Source organism: Tyto alba, unplaced genomic scaffold (assembly GCF_018691265.1).
Source record: "Tyto alba isolate M040663 unplaced genomic scaffold, T.alba_DEE_v4.0 Super-Scaffold_10, whole genome shotgun sequence".
In the NCBI taxonomy this organism is placed as follows: Eukaryota; Metazoa; Chordata; class Aves; order Strigiformes; family Tytonidae; genus Tyto; species Tyto alba.
The window spans coordinates 20,103,006-20,123,448 of NW_024881262.1; the positions used below are offsets into that span (position 1 = coordinate 20,103,006).

The 20,443-nt window shown below is 39.8% G+C and overlaps 1 protein-coding gene across 11 annotated transcripts in view; it reads left to right on the plus strand.

The window, feature by feature from the left end:
• DOCK10 (dedicator of cytokinesis 10) overlaps positions 1–20,443 on the plus strand; it is a 159,004-nt gene that overhangs the window by 79,762 nt on the left and 58,799 nt on the right. For all 11 annotated transcript variants that reach the window (XM_033005484.2, XM_033005477.2, XM_033005479.2 and 8 more), the window contains 9 exons: positions 4,311–4,494; positions 6,107–6,192; positions 7,933–8,016; positions 8,807–8,962; positions 10,475–10,696; positions 11,429–11,551; positions 12,173–12,255; positions 18,571–18,693; positions 20,033–20,112. In XM_033005484.2, coding sequence (XP_032861375.2) covers positions 4,311–4,494; positions 6,107–6,192; positions 7,933–8,016; positions 8,807–8,962; positions 10,475–10,696; positions 11,429–11,551; positions 12,173–12,255; positions 18,571–18,693; positions 20,033–20,112 — 1,141 coding nt within the window. The remainder of the gene's footprint in view (positions 1–4,310; positions 4,495–6,106; positions 6,193–7,932; positions 8,017–8,806; positions 8,963–10,474; positions 10,697–11,428; positions 11,552–12,172; positions 12,256–18,570; positions 18,694–20,032; positions 20,113–20,443) is intronic.

Sequence of the window (20,443 nt, forward strand, 5' to 3'; positions counted from 1 at the left end):
TGTATTGTTTCTGATGGTGCTCCATGATAGCAGAAACGTCTTGACTCCAAGATTTCTGGCACTTTTGACTAAGCTCTGACAAAAAGCTCAAGAAACCTTTGAAATCCTCCTCCAGAACTTTGACAGCTGCCTTGTAAATCTACATTGTTCCTGTGAATTGTCCCAAACTGTTTGAACTGTATGTTCTCTTCTCACCTACCCCCAGACACTAGTTTTCATGATTGTTCTTTGATTGACATTTAGAATAGGACGCACAAGTTTATGAGCTATCTTCACTGGCAAGAAGCGAGAGTCTTGGCCAAGGGGGGTAACAGGGCAAGTACCATCAGCTGTCAAAGCCTGTGATGAACTTAGAATCATAGGGGTGAAAAACAAAACCTGTCTTAGAGTTGCCATGAACAGGGAGACCATGGAATGTGGAGAAAGAGTTGAGTAAAACTGATGATTTAGAGGCAAACTGTGATGTGAAAGTTCTGATTTAATGAGTTTTAATACCACTATAAACCATTTAAATGCTCTCTTGTGGGTTGAGCCCAGAGGGCAACTGAGCACCATGATGTTGCTCTTCCCTCACATTTTAGCCCCCCTGCAATGGGAAGGAGAAAATTAAGCAGAAAGCTCCAGAATTGAGATAAGGACAGGGAGGGGTGGCTCACCCATTACCACCAGGGCAAACTTGTTAGGGGAAGAAAAAGAACATCACTTTAATTCAAACACTAACAGCAACCACACTTAACAGACAAGGTGGGACAAATGAGAAGCATTATCACATCTTAAAAACACCTCCTCCCACCCCTTCCTTTTTCCTGAGCTCGGCTCTGTTCCCTGTTTCTCTACCTCCTCCCCCAGCAGCATAGGGGACAGGGGTTGGAGGGTGCAGTCAGTCCGCTGCTCCTTCCTCCTCAGGAGGGAGTTGGGGAACTCCACTCATTCTTCCCCTGCTCCACATGGATCCCCTCTCCCAGGAGACAGTCTTCCATGAGCTTTCTCCAACATGAGTCCTCCCCATGGGATGCAGCCGTTCCCATGCTGCCCTGGCCTGGGTCACCCCTGTGTGTTGCAGCCCTACCAGCTCCAAACCACAACAGCAGGGGCTGCTGGTTCCCACAGGGTCCTGGCCTCCTTTAAGTGCAGTTGCCTGCTCTGGTGTGGGCTCCTCCATAGGCTTCAGGTTAGCTTTTGCTCCACCATGGACCTCCATGAGTGCTGGTGGGGATACAGGAGGGCTCTCTGCTCCGGTGCACATGTCCCCTTTTCCTCCTCCTTCCTTCCACTGACCTCGGTGTTTGCATAGGTGTCCTTCTCATAACTCCTCAAGTCCCAACCCCCCTCTCATGTTCCCCTTCTTAAATAAGTTCTCGCAGAGGTGCAGCCGCTGTCACTAATTGGCTCAGCCCTGGCCAGAGTCAGGTCTGACTTGGAGCTGGGGGAGCTTAAAGAAACTTCTCAGAGTGTACCACCTCTGTAGCCCCCTCCCCCGCTACCAAAAACCCCCACCACACAAACCCAGCACACTCTCTATGAATGACTTCAAGCTCCTGTTTGATAGAGGTTGAATATCTAAATTGTAGTAAACATCCTGGAGAAATCATCTTCAGATAAAATACAAAATACTTCCAAAATAATTTATTTTTTTATTATTTTTTGTTATTTTGGAAGAATGACCCTGCAAGCATTAGACTTAGCCTGATGTTTTATTTATAGCTCATCCATAGTTTCTTTTTGAATCTTGTATTATTTCCTAATGGAAGAAATTTTAAACCTGAAATTAAGTGTTGAAGATTACAAGTCAACCTCAAGGTCCACACACCATAGGGAAGGATTTATAAAGTAGCAAACTGAGAAATGGTACTTTTTTTTTTTTTTTTTTTCCTGTTAACTGATCAGGAAGAAAATAGTTGGCTTTAGACTTGAAACAAAGACTTTGCTGTAGATCTCATCTGCTTGCCAGAAGTCTGAAGAGCAGATGGAAAAGTGGATATTGAAGTTCCCTTGCCCTAATGTTCTTAAGATTCAGCATGCGAGATGTATTGCTCTATTAGATAATGTCTAATAGTGTTACAGAACCTGATTTAAAGACCTTGGCCATGTCTGTAGGGGGAAATACATAATATAGACAAGAAATGCATTCATTTTAATGCTCTTTGTATTTTTTGAAGAGAAATTGAAATGTAGCATTTTTCTATATAGATTGTGCATAAATTGGTATACATAATCCACTTATACAAATAATCTATCTTTCCAGGTTTGGAACGGACACTACCTAAGATTCTTGGCATAGTTCTGTTCAACTTCTAGATCTTGGTCAAGCCCTCATATTATATCAGTAAAACCAGGTTTCAATGCAGTTTTAGTCTTTGTTTTACATTCATTTGAATATATGCGGTGATTGGAGGATTAGAGTGATTTCAGGATCAAGAAAATTATTGGACACCAAAGAACCAGTTGCCACAAAACCCAATCCTGTTCTTATGCTGTGTTGGGTGAACTGAAATTCATATCCCTGAAAGAATATTCACCTCAGTGAAGTAGTTGAGAGAAAAACTATTTCCTACCAAGAGAATTTCCAGTAGCAGAACTAAGAAATAACACACATACACACACACAATCCCAAGTCAGTTTGAAAAGCCAAGATTTGACTGACTGTTGACCCCGAGTAGCTCAAGAAGTTGTTCAGTCTTAACTGATTCCTGAGCTGGGTCATGGCATGTAATATAAGGACTGGAGCAAGTGATTAACAACAGATTGGGGAGGAATCTTCTAAATCATCTCTGCTGTTGGAAAAAAAAACATTCATGGATCTTTATTCTCAGTGTCTTGGGTTCTCCGTCTCCTCCTCTGCTAATCAGTATCAGATTTTGCCTCTGTTCCTCTTAAATAAAAATATCACTGTATCTCACCATCTGGCTTAGAAGCTATTCCTAGTAACTTGTTGATATAGGACTGCACTGAGAAATAGTTATAGTATGCAGAGCTACAAGATACCATTGTCACGTTACTTGAGACTGTTAGTGAAGAAAAATAAAACTGAGTGAAATAGCCAGTTATGGGGTGGATGAATTGTTTTTAAATTGTCAGCATCTCTCCAAGGTTAGATGTGTCAACAAAGTGATGGCAATTTTCTGGAATATTGAAAACAAAACAGTGGCACTAATGTGCATAGTCCGTGTTTGTAACAGTTTGATGAAGTAATAGGGGCTAGGACCGGTCGGTGTTCTTTCAGATTTAAGTAAGGAGGAAGAGACAATTGTTGCAACTGCTTTCAGAAGGCTAAGAGATAAAAGCCTCACTAATTTGTTAAATTTGAGGAAGAAAGCACATTATATTAGATCATATCACTTTGTTTAATTTTATTGAGCTGTTTCAGCACTATACCTCACCTTTTGCCTCCTGCAAAGAATTGTTGAAATCACCTTAGTCATTTTTAAAATCCTTCTAACACAAAAGCAGCAGTGGGAAGTACCCATTGTAATCTTTTCATGTGGAGGAATTTGTCCTATTGCAATCTTCTGGAGAGATTTACTGGTTAATCTCTATTCCAAGTTTAGACTCATACCATCCAGAAGGCCTTTCAGAAAAATATGAAAAGTATAAAATTATGTAGAAACGTTCTCATCCTAACCACAATGTTTCTAACTTCAACAGGTGCTCAGAAATTGTTACCTTTATGTATCTTGTTAGCAACATCTGTAAATATCTTCAAACAGAAGATCTTATAAATTGTTCACAATTAGCTTTGACCTGTTCAGGTCCAACCTCAGCAGTCAGGGATGGAATAGTCTATGACCATGTGCCGACTTTGGTTGCTTGCTAGTTTGAACTTGGTGAACTTGGTCCTGTTCCCACAGAGCGAATACTGACATGACTTAACACTACTTAGTATCTTTTTGAGTGTCTGGTGTGCTGTTAAGGTGTAAGAGACTTGGGCTTTAAAGGTGTTCTCTCGAGACAACTACAACACCCATGTAGTAATACTGTACTTAGCCCTCAGAGGTCTTTCATTATTCCCTTTGGGAGATATTCCCTACTGTAGTTTGAAGTGTTACTGTCCAGAGTCTTAGATTTCTGTGACTAAATAGGAGACGTATATTTGGTCATAGAAGATCTTAGATGCACAAAGACCCAGCAATAAATTAACATAAATTTCTGTTAATATCACACTACTTGGATTTTCTTTAAATCCACTGAATTTTGCTTGAATGTTATTTTTAAGGAGTGGCCATATACAAGTCCATCTTATGGATGCCTTTTCCAGTCCCTTTTTATAATTAGTTCTAGTGTTTATTTTTCTTCTCCTTTTGTTCCAACAGAATAACAGGCTTAGGAAACATGCCTTTGAGTTGAAAATGAATGACCTCACATACTTTGTGCTGGCAGCTGAAAATGAGCAGGATATGGATGACTGGATTTTCACTCTCAACAAAATCCTGCAAATAAGCCCAGAGGGAACCATTCAGGAGAGGAAAAGTGCAGATCTCACTGATCTGAAACTTGGTAAGAGTGAATAGTCTCTTGCATTGGGTTTTTTAAATCAAATGCAAAAAATTGAACCTTCAGATATCACTACTGAATCATCTTAACTGCCTAAGTCTGTAATGGATTCTGCACCTATTGATTTCTGACGGAGCAGCACCAGTCTTCTGGCAATCCCTGAACAATGTCAGCTAACTCCCCACAGATCATTTTCAAAAGGCTGTGGGGGAGGTAAAGCTTCTCCCCACAAAGTCAGCAGGAGCAGCATGGTTCTGCTTTGCATATGCAGCTCTTTTTCAAATACAGTCCTGTCAGTGATCTTGCTAGTACTTTGTATTTTACTGTCTTGAGAGTCTGAAGGTTTTAAAAAGTTTTGTGCTGCGGAGAGGTTAAATCAGTTCTTTTTCCAGCGCTTTGTTTTCTTTAAAAAAACAGGATCTAATAATTAAAAAAAAAAATAATCCCAGCTATGATATATTGCTCTCTTCCTGGAAGCTTATTAACTTTTCATTTCTTGCTTTTGTGAATTTGTATATTAATATTCTTTCATTGTGGAAGAAAGAATTGGATGCTCTCTTATACCACAGTAACTCATTCCTCCACCTAATAAATCCTCATTTAGTTTGGATGAACCCCAGCTGAAATTCTAAGACTGAAAATACTTGAAACTTTAATACAGATTTGAACTGCATGTGTTCTGAGCTCCACACGTGTCTGGATCTTGGGGAAGTTTAGAGCTAATTGAAGGCTTTATCCTGGTGTTTGTAGTAAATTCTGATTTAAGAGGGACAGGATACCCTTCATATAGTCAGAGATTTTTTTCATAATTTGGATGCGCAAGAGACTTGCATTTCAGAATCAGAGAAGTACTTTTGAAACTCCTACCCATAAGGTATATTAGTGAAACAGGAAGAAATATAAGCATAAAAGGTCAAAGACATAAGGCTAACAGAAAACAGAAGTCTCTACTTGTAAAAACCCTGATAGCAAGCAATAGGAATGTGCTATGGAGTTAACTTGTCAAAAGGCATGATGCTTATTTGGCAGAAGAGCCCTAAATGGCTGTAATGACTTATTTCACATTGTGCTGAATTACCCAGTGAAAGCAGAATGGTCCCTGGTGAGCTAAGCAAAGCAAAGGGTGGGTTGCTGTGTAGTGCTGTTCTCTGGATCCATGGATTTGCAGCTTATGGAATCCCGACTGCATCCTTGCCCTTCTCAAAGAGCAGGTAAGGTCCTGCCTGCCTCACTGAAGACTCCCTTTACTGGGATTCCAAAATCTTCCAGTCGACATAAACCCTCGGTGTAGTTTCAGAAGGGAGTGAGAGAGCAAAGGAAAGCGTCTTTATTGTGGGCATGAATATATGTTACGGATAAATGTGTCAGAAGTTTCACTGAGAAGAGTCAGACCTATTGTTTGAAAGCTTAAATATAGACTAAGTTACAGTAGGCACCGGTGGGAGATGAGGTTGAGGAGGACAGAGTATCTCTTCCATTTATTAGCCTGATGATACTAAAGAGAATAAAAAGAAATAGCATGGGGATAGATTTTCTTTTCTTTTTTTTCCCTAAACCCAATGGTAATAGCAAGTATAATAAAAATATTTGCATATTTTTTTCTTTTCTTTTCAAGACTCGGCAGAAGTTTTGGTGAATTATGATTGCTCTCAGGAAGAGAATGATTCTTCAGAGAACACCCTGCACCCAGACTTTGCAAAAGTAATGGTTGTTATATTTATCTTTACAAGTTTGGTGGAAAGTGTTACCTAGGTGAACAATGCCTGCCAATAGATGATCATACTGTGAAAGGTTTTAAAATATAGCACAGTCCATTATGATTGTTAGAGCCATGAAAAATGACAGGAAAAATTTTCTTTCTGAACATCTGATGGCTTGGTTTAAATGAGAAAAGCTCAACTGGATGTAAAGAAAGTAGGTGCTACCTAAAGTGGTTTGATTTAGACCTGTGAAGTCAGTACGTGTCTGGTCCCTGCAGTTATCTGTGAAATATTTACTCTTTTTAACTGCATTTCAGAAGATCTTGGCCCTTGGAGAGCCAAGATTTCCTGTGTGACTTGAAAGGAAACGAGCTGTGAGCTGCTCATCACCTTCTGTAATTTCATTGAAAGATGCATGTGGTATCAGGGGAGACGTTTTGTCCTCTGGATCTCATAAACTGCTTCATGTGGATGAGATAATTGTAGATGATGTTAAGAAGCTTTTTGATGAAAAGCTAGATTGGAAATATTTCACTGATTTTTCTTAAATGAATGTAAGATCTGTTTGTAGTCTTCTGTCAGTGAGCTACTATAGACACTATCTATCTACACAGCCACGTGCTATTTGAGGGTATTACTTCCACAGATTTGAACTGAAAGCTGTATATACAAATGACAACAGAATTTGGTCTACATTTTACTGTAGGTTGTGTTGATATGTATGAAGTTGTCAGGAAGTGAATGTGGAGCTCTTGGTCTTGTTGTGCTGCTTCTGCTTGTTACTTAATGTGTGCTAGTGATGTCACACTATTGTGAAAAGCACAAAACATTGAATGGGACCTGAACAAGAGCATAGCCTGTACCTTGTCAGCTAAGGTTTGTACTTAAGGGCAACCAGGAAAGCTGTGGACTCCGTTAATTGTTCAGAGATTGAAAAATAAAGCAAAGTTAGGAAAAACAAAGTTCGGAGAAAGACTGAAGGAGCTGAGCATGTTTAGACTGAGAAAAAATGTTTCAAAGATACCATGAGGGATCCGTAAGAGGAAGGGAAGGTGTAGGGCATACTTCACATTTTGCATGAATGGGCTTAAATAGGGGGGAAAAAATTAACAAAGTTAGACATAAGGATAAACTTTTAAAAGGCAGGGTAGGAAGGCACCAGGTGGCTTCAGGAAGTTGAGTTGGTTTTATCAGAGAGCTTATTATTAACATAGGCATGTGTCTGTCAGAAATAAAATGGGTGTAACTGATCCTGCCTTGTGGCAGAAGAAGGGATGGGGAAAGGACTCCCAGCCTAACCTTTAGATGACACACTGCAGTCTGTCTGTCTGCCCACCTGTAAGGCTGAGCTGCACTTTCCTGCTCCCTTTCCTGACCTCCCCCTGACACAAGTGGTTTTCTGTGGGGCTTTTATTTTTCCTTTGACTTGGGAATCCTTAGTGATTTTAGTGCAGTGATCCCCCATTCTGACATCTTACACAGTGGATTCTTTAGGAAGATATATGAACTTGAATTACTTAATTCATCTATTCTGGGGTTCCTTAGAAGTATATCATGGCCTGAAAATCCCTGCTTCACAAGCATATAACCTTCAAAGAGTGCTTGAAGGTGGTTTGGGATGCCTACTACAGAAATGAGAAGTGTTGTTACAAATGAAACATTGATCATTCATGTAGAAGTCTAACAACTCTATGGATTTCTGTTCCTGTGCAGAAAACTAATTTATTATCTGTCACCACAGTACATCACAGAAACAGAAGAAACAGTGAAAGCCTCTCGAAACACAGAGCGATTAAATCTTTTCTCTTTGGATCCTGATATAGCAGTAAGTGGTTTTTTGGTTTGTTTTTTTTTTTCAATTTCTTAGATGTTTTAAAATACAGGTGGTCTGAGCTGACTGGGTTAGCTAAGCCACCAGGGTGGATTGAAGTTAAGCAAGCAACTGGGTATACCCAAAACTTCAGCTTTGAAGGGTGAGGGGAGCTATTTCTGGTCTGTAGAGATTTCTGTATAGACTCTACCTATATCTGATCACAGAATGGTTGAGGATGGAAATAACCTCTAGAGATCATCTAGTCCAGTGTAGCTAAGCTTTGAATCATTAAAGCAGACTGAAAATATTACAGGAGCAGAACCTTCTCTTGGACTGGGTAAGTTACAAGAACAGTGTTTTTATTGTTATTCATTACACTGCATTTAACTACAAAAATATGCATGGATATAAAAAGCAGAGAGAAGGTACAGCTGGAGGTACAAAAGGCTATCCATGTGAAAAAAAGTTTAGCTGGAGATGTAAGAAGCTTTTCTTTTTACCTTTAGCTTGCTTATCATTTAGTTTCAGAGTCCATGATTCAAAGAATATTATTCCTTGCACTGAATGTACATTTATTGGTGATTTGACTGGAAACTTTATTTTAGTTAAAAAGAAGACGTAAGTAAAATTGGGATCAGTATATATTCACACTTGAACTCTTGTCAATCAACTGTGGCACCGTTATTAAAAATATTAAGTGGCTTGAAATAGTCACAGTGATTGTCAAGACCTTTAAAAAGCTTGCTTAGTTTTGGAATGCTGTGCTTTTCTCATGTATAACAAATCGCCCAACTTATTTCAGTCACTGAATCCTCAGAAGAAGGAGTTTCCAGGGACAAACTCAGTGATCAAGCCATTTGAAGAAAAGCCTGCAAAGAGGATCCTGATAACTTGCAAATCCCTCAGCTTGAACCTCCAGGCCTGTGTTACTGAAAATGAAAATGATCCTTCAACCAATGTATGTTTTACTTATTTCCCTGTGATTTTTTTTCCCTTCTTTTTTTCTCTTTTTCTGTGCTCTTCTTAATTTGGAAAGAGAAAGTAAAAGGGAAGCTTTATCACGCACGCATAATGCATTCACTCCTTTTCTGCTCATCCCTTTGGACCGAATAATGAAACTGATGAATTTTCAATAAACATTTTGAAGCTGATTTAGGTTGCAGACTTTTAGCTACAGTTCGATGGGGAGTTAAAAATGTTAAAACCTTGAGGATTCTTAACAATTGCTGTAAGAACGACAAGTTTAAACTGCCAAGACCTATGTAGGGAGGCAATTGAGTATCAGTTGCTGGTGAACTGGTTTTGTGTTTTTCAGAGAGAGACCAGGAACTAAGCAGATTAAATTACAGAAGAGAAGGCAAAACAGAAAGGACTGGATGCTTCATCTAGTGCAAAAGCCCAGCTAAAAACAGGACAAGCCAGAAAATTTTGCTTATTCTTACTTTAAGAAAAAAGGGCAGGGAAAAGCAAGATGTAGCTGTCATTCCATAGCTTCTAGTTAGTTCTCTGAAGCAGGAAAGTTTTGAGAAATTGGTGCCCTGCCAACTCAACTGCCATACATTACATAGGAGGCACTGATTTTTTTTGTTTTTTGCCCCCCTCTTCATTTGAAGATGACCTCTACATGAGTGCATATTCAGCATGTTGTAATCAATACTTCATTTTGGCAGACTACAACAAATGTTTAAATGAAGTTGTGAGAACTGTACCAAGGGCACGCATTAATTCACTACAGAAGCTGGAAAAGAATAGAATATTGTACCTGCCATGCATTGTTCCTTATCTCCAAAGTTTTAAGATTCTGGTTTCTGGACAGCTCAGGTGTTACTCTGAGATTGATTTATTTTCTCAGAACTATGAAGGCTCTTTGGAGGTTACTTACAGTCATAGGACTTAATTCCCTTGTACTATGTGATAGAATAAGTGGGTACTGTCGGAGCAGTTTGAATGCTCTTGGTTTCCTAGCAAAATGGAACATGTGTTTCCCACAGAATAATACACCCATGCATTTGTGTTTGTACCAGTAAACATTTTTCATCTACTTATATTTGTCATCTTTGTGCCACATTTCTGACGATCTCTGGAAAGCCCACCCTCACTCTTCTTTCTTTTATAATGACTCTGAATCTACATTTTTAAAATCCTGTAAGATGTTTCTCTGGGGCTCTATTCATTTACTGTGATAATTATCTGTGACAAATACATTTGTTTTTTATTCTGTGAGTTTCTAAGTTAGCTGTCAATTACTGTTCTGGCACATTGTTAACAAACTACCTTTAAAAGCCCCTAAAATCACATGTTTGGAAGCTAACTTTGACAGGGATGTGTGTAAGCATGTGTTTTTAATGAATAATTCGTAAATAATATTTGTTTGCTTTCTTTTTTTCTAGCTGCAGGAACCTATTAAAAGGTAGAGTTTACCCCATTGCTCTCAGTTACCACTATATTATGTTTCTGTTTGCTTCTCCAGGTAGAGCCTTTCTTTGTGAGCGTGGCGCTGTATGATGTCAGGGATGGCAGGAAGATCTCTGCTGATTTTCATGTGGATTTGAACCACACGCTCGTTAGGCAGATGATTTCAGGTTCCTCATTTTCATTAGAAAATGGCACTGTTGAAAATATAGACTCAAATGAAATGGAAGAACCACGTGTCAAGGGCTTCCCAGAAGAATGGCTGAAATACCCAAAACAGGTATTCCATGTATGGCTTGCACGACTGACTGACTCATGTGACTTACTTTAGTTCAGTAGTAGTATTCATTTTCACCAGAGAATTTATCTGTACTACCAGTGGTTCTTGTGTTCAAGAATACTCCTTTTATGTGTATCAGTGGTGCTTGCGTACAGATGCTTGATTTTTGAGCTCCCTGTATAGACTTTAAAACCATTTACAATCCAAACTTTAAAAAGTTAGGGTCTGTTATGTAGAGAAATCACCCATGTTTCCCATGCTCTTTGGGTTCACTTGCTGACCTCTGCCAAAACAGCAACTTAAAATGACACCTAGATACTGCATTAATCTCAAAGTTGTTCCACATTCTTGCTGTTGCTGTAAGTCTTACTCTGAAACCCCATATGTTACTTTTTCTTCTCCTGGTCATTCCCCCAAGGTGTGACTGAGTCAGGCCAGCACTTAACTGTTCTTCTTGGACAGCACTTAGGTTAGGTGATGCCAACGTGGTCATGCTGCTTCTTAACACAAGTCAGTCTGTTTGCAAGGTGTTGCATGTGCACAAGCCTACTTCAGCACTAGCACAATGATTTTATTTTCCATCTGGCTGTATTGAATATGTGGAGATAATAATCCTCAGTAACCCTTTCTGAAGTTGGTTTGTTACTGTTTCCATCAAGAGAAAGCATGGGCAGTATTTCATTTCTCCAGTATTGCTATATACTTTTTAACTGTTGTCTCTTTTATCCATAGGCTCTGTTCTCCATAAGTAATCCTCATTCTGAGATCGTATTAGTGGCAAAAATAGAAAAGGTACTTACAGGAAACATTGCCAGCAGTGCTGAACCTTACATTAAGAATCCTGATTCTTTTAAGGTAATGTAACAGGAACATCAGTTCCTTCTTTATCAGCTTCAGCCTATCAGAAGCTGAAGACATTGCAAACTGTGCTCACAAATCCCACCAGTGTGTGGCTGCTGAACAAGACAGCTCACAGGAGGCCCACACCTAAGAAAGCAAATATCCAAGCTCCATCGACTGAATGAACGACGTACCGTTTTGTCTGCAACATATGAATCCATTCATGATGCATTCCAATGCTAGTTATGTCTTAGCAGAGTGAAATTCTCCATCAGGAATCTTTTAGATTGTGAGTTAGTGCACTTTGTATACAAGCAAATTTGGGGTACGTACCTGTTTCTCTCTGAGAGCAGGCGATGCATCTGCTTTGAGTGTATTTCAGAAGACTGGAATAACTGTAACTAACACAGTTCTGACTGAAGGGATGGTGAAGGGCTTTTGTTCATCAACAGCAACATATTCATCTGTGATGTCTTTGCAGTCCACCCAGAACCTTCTGTTATGGGCAGTATCGGGCTAAATTATTTTAGGAACACTATAGCCTCTTCAGCAGAGGAGTACTTGGATGTACTCTATGCTGCATTTCAGATATTATAATGATACTGATTAAATAATTAATATTTTATTTTTTTGCAGTGCGCACAGAAAGTGTTAAAATCCAATAAACAGTTCTGCAGCAAGCTGGGGAAATACCGTATGCCATTTGCTTGGTCAGTGAGGTATGTATTAATTACTTTCATAATTTTGTATCTTATAGCTTATTCTGCTCTTGGACTTGTATCCTTTTAATCTTTTCCATGCTTTCTGTCTGAAGCTAAGCAAAGCTTTCTACATGGTCCAGGGCCACAGAAGATCCTGCGGCTTTATTATTTCATTGCCCTATTTTTCACACAGATAAATGTTGGTTACTTTCTCATTAAATGTTCCTGTGGTGGAATCTTTTCTTCAGGTATGTAGTGAAGTCACCAGGGAGTAGCAAAGGTGGGTGACAGAATATCAATTTATCATGAGCTCCACCAATGATTTGGTGCTAGAGATCTTTTCAGTCTTATTTTCTGGTCCAGGTGGAGAGCTGCCTGAAGCTGTAGGGAGGAAGGAGAAGCAAGTGCTAGGTGAAAAATTCACATTATGGCATTCATTGCCCCTGACCACAAAGGGTAGCTGTGTGGCTATATGCTTGTGGTATGGAGGTATGAAGCACCAGAAGTGCAGTTTCCTCTGCTGTGTGTAGGGTAAAGCTTATGATTTTATAATATGGTGCTTAGATGGCAAAGGAGAAAACACACAGTAAGGTACAGCCATTTGAAGAGTTCATTTATTTTTTATTGACATAAATTTTTGTCAGTATCCGGTAGGACCAGGAGAAGTACGTGCATGCTCAAGAGAAAGGCAGATAATGTGTTCTGATCAGTCATCGCAAGCTTAAGGATACTCATTAATATTTACTACTTTTGCGTAGCCAAAGGACCATTCATCAAAACTGTATTGACAGGTGTCTCTTGGGTTGACAGAGCTACTTTTAGCATGTGATGGGCTGTATGATGGCAGGAGGTGCAAGCTTGCCATCAGACTGACTTGAGGCTTTTTATTAACTCTGTGCTGCCTGCCTGTGGTCTGTGGCAGTACCATCAGTGATATGTCCTGCAACTCAGTCACTGCCGTAGCTATCTTTAGGTGGCAGGATGGTTTTAACTGGGTCAGGGTCTGGCTAGTCACTCATGCACGTGGAGAAAGCTAAAACATTCCTCCACATCTTATCTCAAAGTGTGTTTTGCCAAAAAATTAAAAAGTACCGAAAAGTTTCCTGACTTTGAAGGAAGCACGCTTCCTTTCCACAGGATTCTCCAACTGGCCACCCCTAGTTGCCCCTCAGTGAGAGAGAGCAGGCAGACGCGGGGTGCGGGCAGTGCCGTGCTGTATGTGCCGCCCTGCAGCGGTACGCAGAAGCTGGGCGGTGTGCGGCGGCCGTGCCGCTCAGGCGCCTTGCGTCGTGCTCTGCCTCGGCCCAGAATCGTAGCTGCAGGCCCGCGCTGGCTCTGCCACGGGACGTCTGACAGGCCTGAACGGAGTTTTACTTCTGTCGCTGTAAGGTGGGCAGCACCTTAAATGCCTGTCAAGCTGGGCTGCACTAAGAAAATGGTGCTTTTCAGAAGATTCTCCTCTCCTTTCGGTTCTGTGTTATTTCAGATATTTTATCATTAAAATACCAATTGGCAGCTCCTTGGTCATCTCAGACATAGTACTATAGCTGCATAAATTTATTTTGTAATAATGGGCCACACTGATTTGGAGTAAGGAATAAAATATTGATTAGATCAAGCTTGACTAATAAATAGTGCTCCAGCAAATTTAAACCTGCATGTGACTTCTTTGAGTTCTAGTAACATAGTATATGATAGCAACAGCTTCCAGTGACCACAGCCATGGGAGCAGAAGTGTCTTCTAGAGATGGATTGCTCTACTTAACTACTAGTCATCTAAGTAGAGCACATCAGTTGCTGCTGCTGTACCCAGCAGTATGCACTGGGTAAATGAACAGAGATTTTCCTTTTTGGAATTCCATGCAGAATGATTAATAGGCACAGGCTGGAATGTGGCAAAGGACGTAAGTCAGGATGAGAACAGTAGAGCTGTTTGAGAGGAGCTTGCTTGTGTGATGCTCAGTACAGTAAGTATGGGAATACCTCTGAGTCTGCGCCCTCCTCAGTCTGCTTCCTTGAGACTTTTTGTCAATGGGAACCCTTGGCTATTGTCCCATACTCTCTCAATTTCAGACATGGAAGTTACTCGTTTCACTGGATATTCTCCCTGAAATTACAGGATCCTTTTTAAATGTGAAGTCCAGTCTTAGAAAATACCATTGAAAAGACCTCAACATCATACTATATTTTTGCTTTCTCTAGGACAGGATCAAATCATTCCTAGATATGTTTGTGTAGCCAATATTTCTGGCTGTGATTTTCCAAATATATAATGGGAATATATGCTTGTGGCATTAGCAAATGCACAGCGAGTTCAACATTTTGCAGGCTTATTGTGTGTGCCTTACACAGGAGGCCTGCATGTGGGCAGAGGACATAGCTGGGGTGTGTGGATATTCCTCAGTTCCAGCAGGCAGTATTTTTGGATGGCATCCTAATTCAGTGCTTCACTGCCCGTACCATTAAAAAGCTTTCCTTCCATCTGTAGAATTAATTACAGAAAATATACTTGGGTGTGTTTATCATCTCTTAAACCTTTTCGTTATAAATCACATTATGAGATAGCATAGTTTTAAAATCCCTGACCTAGTACACCACATGTATGAACTTTTTAGTATCAGTGATGTTGCACAAGGAATGTATTTAGTTCATTGGGTCAAATTCTGTGCTTGTTTACATCTGTTTATGTATTAACATTACTCAGGACTCTTTTTGGTAAAAGCAAAGTATAATTTGGCCCTATAAAATCTATTTCTATTTTCACAGCTTGAAAATAGAAGTTTCCACAGGAGACTATCTTACTACAGGGGAAAAAGTGGTTTGGCTATGATAAATAGCAAAACCCTGGGTTTGGAAATGTGTTTTCCAGTTATTTCATTCTGGCATTAACCATACTCCTGGTTTTGTGTGGAAATTTTCCCCACTTAAAGTAGTTACAGATGGCCACAGTGCAATTTTTATTTTTCTTTTGTTTTGTTTTGTTACATACACATTCAGCGAGCCAAAATCTTGATAGTCCAGTATTGTGCATGTGACTGAAACTCTTAATTAGCTTATGTGGCATCCAGTTTGTTAGCATCATTGAAAAGCATGACTCAGGGTTCCTCCCTGATTTCTTGCTGGCGTTGGTGGGATCTGGTGTCTGTGTGCTCTCGCAGGTATAATTACAGTAAGTGTTAGAATTACAGTGTGTCAAATCCATCTTCCATTCTCATATTCCTGCCAGAACTTCCAAAGTTTGCAAATATGTGCCTGAGCTACATATTGTAGATGCCGGGAAACTTCACTCACAGAGATTAGTTTTTACACTCTGCTATTCATTCAAACCTCCACCCTTGTAAACTTCACGATTTAGAGCCTAATATGTGAATCCTTCAGCAGCTTGTGCAGCTGCTGGTTCGGTTCTCAGCTGGTGTAGGCTGATGTAACTGAAGGTAGTGAGGCTGCACTGATTTTTATAGTAGCTGCAGATCTCATGCTGAATCTCTAAACCTGTAGGTTAGCAATTTTTCCACAAATCAGAAGCCACTATTTAAAAGTAGCTTTTTCAACATTAGTATGAACATTGTATAAGTTTTCCGTGCTTAAAGAATTTTTATGATTGTGGACTATCAGCTAACAATGTCAGAAAAGTAGAATCATAGAAACACTTTAAATACATGAGACAATGTTTCAGTTTCTTTAGTGAAATCTGTTAATTTATTTTCCCCTAAATAAGCACCTTTAGAATCTCTGCAGGGTTTTTAGTTCTGTGAAATTTTTCTTATTAAAATCTCTCTGGTAAATAAGTAACTGGCAGTAAGGAACTGAACTGATAATATATTAGACAAGTATTGGACTCCTGGATTGTATAAGTGTTTCGTTACATTTCCTTTTCTTTGATGTGACAGTTGTCATTCTCAAATGCCTTCAGTATGTTCACTGTGACTCTTGCTCCACCTGCACCCAGCAGCCTGAAAGGATCCAGCAAAACACGGGGTTGCAGTTACTTAACTGCAGACATAATACACGTAATACTTGCCGCTCTGGCAATTCTTCAGCTTTAATGAACCAGGGGAACAGAGACACTAGTACAGTTTGACCAGCTGAAAGCTATCTAACTCTTCCCTGAGTGCATAAAACACACCTTTTTTTAAGAAGTGTTATCTTGTTTGCAATGGACACCTAAATTGTTCTTGTAATGGCTAGAGCTTTACATGAATGGAGTAGTGTGTGTAAGTTGGAGGGGTAAAAGTACTTACCTGTTTTGTATTGTGGATACCTGGTTTCATGCCTGGATGAGCAGCGGTTCTAGAGGTAGGGTGTATGATACCCAGGGAGCACCGGGGAGGAGCGCTGGTAGGCAGGAGGACTCTGCAAAGCCCTTCTGACTCCAAACCAGAGTGGCTGGAGGGGAGGAGGTGACGATGCCATGTCCCTGAGCCTCCCGGCAGCGCTCAGTGCTCAGCACCACTGACACGGAGTGAGCTACCTACAGCACAGACCTGGTTCTTTTTCCTTTTACAAATATCCCCAGCCCTACCTTGGTAAGTGCCCCTACACCCTGCTGTGCTGAGCAGTGGTTTGCTTGTTGTCAGAGCCTGCACTGGAGTAAGTTAATAAACTCCAGCAGAGCCTGAGTTTGCTCAACATCACACTGCAGACCCCAGTGGCACACGGCAGAAGTCACTCACTGAATGTTTTAGTCCTCTCAGTCTGGAGAAGGAAGCGGTGCTGAGTCCAAGAAATATCATAGTGTCACCAATATTGTAATAATTATTAAATCTTACAATTTTTTCTTTTTTTTTTTTTTTTTTCTGACAGCATTTTAATAGGATTTGTAAAGTAAGTGTTGGCTGCCAGAAACGAGGTCTGGTTTCTCCCTAATAACTTAAGATTTTGACATGGTGTGTTGGTATGGACCTTATTCTGTCTAACGGCTGGAAGCAAAAATCTGATAGAAGAGTTGATTATTCTCTAGTTACAAAGAAATGAAGTAGTGGTGCTTCTCTCAGTTAATTAAGTTAAGACACGGTGCATTTATACTTATCCTTGGGATCCTCTTCCAAAGGTTTGCTCCATTATTTTGCATCTGGCAACAATTTGTGCTGGCATCAATTCTTCTTCTCACTGGCAGCGGAACAGAGAAGTAAATTAAGGAAGCAAGATTGGCCAAATGAATCACAGAACAGCACTTAGTGTCAAGAACATTTTACTTTTGTTAAGCAATGTTTTTGCGTACTACAGTTGAATCCAACGTTCATTAATTTGGATGGCTGTTACATTATCCAGTCCAGCCAATGTGTGTGACCCTTTTGTATACAGAAAGGGCACTGGAATGTCTTAATTAAATCCTGCAAGTGTCGATGATCTGGAATGGAAATACCTGGGAATGTTTTCCTGTGCACACAACAGCTGATACTTTTTGTTCACAGTTACAGATGGATATCCTTTTTTTCCATTTCATTTGGCACTTGGTAGCTAGTTCACCAAAAATTTATTCGTACTCCACAAATTTGTTTTGTGAAGAAAAGCTAAGCCCCAGTGAGTTGATGTCATGCTCCTGGAGGACAGAGAACAGATTTAATGCATAGGAAGATTCAGTAGAGGTCTCTAACTTGGTTCTGCAAAAGCATACGTGTCTTTACGTGGTGAGATGTAGTGGTTGGGATTTGACATCTTGCTATGATTTCTGGTTTTTAAAATTATGGTTTTCATTGGATAATAACTTCCTAGATTAAACTACCTATTGATGTAATGAATTCTTCAAAATGCTTCCTTGAAATAAGGAGTCAGTCTCTTTGTTGAAGTGAGGAGTCACATTCTTGATGTGTGAGCAAGACGGTAGAGTGCCATCAGGCTCCGGGATAGTGGCTCTCAGCCAGGGAAGGCCCCTCCAGGGCTGCCCCAAGAGCTCGCTGGGGCTGGAGAAGGCAGCCTTGCAGCCAGGGCGACGAGGGGTGGGCAGGAGCAGCGAGCTGTCTCCGGTGAGGTGCTGTACACTTCCAGCTTTCTCAAGGGAGAATTAGCTACAGGAGAGGGGGACAAAATGGTGGATGCTGAACTAGATGGTGATCTGTTCTAGCATTAAATCCTAGCAAGGCTGAACTGTGAGCAGTCACACTTCACCGGAGGGCAGCGGGGACTGTCTGCATCATGTAGGACAAAACAAGGTCTTAAGTCTTTGCAGAACTGGGACTGCACATGCAAGTAAACTGAAATTGCCTATGCTCCTGCAAATTGGAAGAGCTTTCTTGTGTGAAGCTCTGCTGGGAGCCCTTGAATTTGTGTCAGAATTCATATCATAATGTATGGGTGAGTGTTTACAAACATGTTATTTTTCTTTCTTTATAGACCAGTGTTTAAAGATAATCAGGGAAATGTTGACAGAGACTCACGATTCTCACCTTTATTCAGGCAAGAAAGTAATAAGATTTCCATGGAAGATTTGATTAAACTAATAGCAGAATACAGAAGGTAAGGAACAGTTTTTAATTTGGTTTGAGAAGGAATAGAAGCTTTATAAAGCTGTTCAGAATAACTTTCACAGCTTTTTTTCTTCATTTAATACTGTGTCCAAGTGGCCATATTAAATTAGTGGGTTTTGCACATTAGCCTATTACCTGCCAAAGAGTGCTTTAGGTTGGACTTTCCAGGAAAACTGAAACATCATCTGGCAAGGTAATAAATGTTATCATAACCTAAAGATAGCGATTCCTTAAATTAGCTTCCGTCAGGGAAGATGCAGATGAAGTAACCAACAAGAAAACATTATATCAGGGAAAGAAAGAAGAAAAAAATAAGAGAAAAAAACTGAAAAAGCATTCTTTAATGTTTTCCCCACTCGTTGCTTTTGTTTCTTTGAGTCTCCATGACAAACTGCAGAGTAGACATTGGAAGGAAGAAAATTCTCCAAATGTTTGACAGTATGTAAATTAGTGAATAGCAGTTTGGCTGGATAGTCTTCTACACAGGTGTAAATCAGGTTAATTCTAGAGCAAAGTCTTTGTTTATACTGGATAACTGACATGAGAACTGAACCATTAATTTATTCCTGTCCCTTCTACTCTGAATGTGCCTAGAAGTCAATTAATCTAATTAACTTCTCCTGTTTATTTATATAAAAACAGACCATAGAAGGATTGACTGTCAACTACAGAGATTGAATTGGGCCCTTAATCTCTTGTGCCATTTTACTGGTCAGGAAAATGTACTGAAATTCTCGCTACTAATATAAGAGTCTCAGTCACTGACAGCTTTGTCTGTCTAAAGCATCTCCTAGATAAAATGAATTTAGCATCACAGTTTTGTCACTTCTCAAATTGCTTGGGCACCAGGAATATTTCTGGGTCCATTTTCAGAATGGTATTTGCAGAAGCCATGATGCTGTGAACCCCTCTCATCTCAGTGATCATTTAATTCCTTTTAGAGAACATCTGATTCAGAATTTAGAAAGAAAAAGTGGGTAAGTTAATGCTTATAAAGTTTGGTTCATCAGTTTCTTCCTCTCCTACAAAATATGCTATAATATTGCTTGCAAAGAGAAGTCAGGAATGAGGCCAATAAATTAAAAACAAGCAAATAAACAACAACAACAACAAAACCCAGAAAACCAATAAAAACCAAAACAAACCACATTTCTTTCCTGTTGCTGCATTTGATTTGAATTTAATAGCCAATAGGTGTATGTTAAATGTGTTCAATATATATTTATATCTTAAATCAGGGTCTGTTTTTTATTTTAGAGTAATTCCTATGTTGGGTCTCATCTCTCTTGTTCTAATTTTCTAAAATGTTTTCATTTCTGTCATTGCAGAGCAGAGAAGATTAGCAAAATACAGACTATACCTGGATGTTTGGAGATTGCAGTTGATTGTGTTCCTTTGGAACATCCAAGTATGATTCCACTTTAGAATTAATTATTATAATTAAATAGGGCATTGTCACAGGCTTTCCAGCCATAATTGCTGCCCTGAGACAGTTGTGGCAGAAGTGTCTATTGTTGTATAGAAAAAATGTAGGCAGGGGAGTGTTCTTAATTTGTTTTCATTTAATTACACCATTTTTTGTTTCATCCTGTACCTGGCCAGATACACCCCAGCTGTACAGAATACAATATGCTAAATCCACGTGGGATGAAAGCCCTAGGGCCGCCTTTGGGTGTGTAAGGGAATAGGCCAAATTGCTGAGTGGGCTTCTGTAGCTTGAGGTTAATAGCTTTGCACTG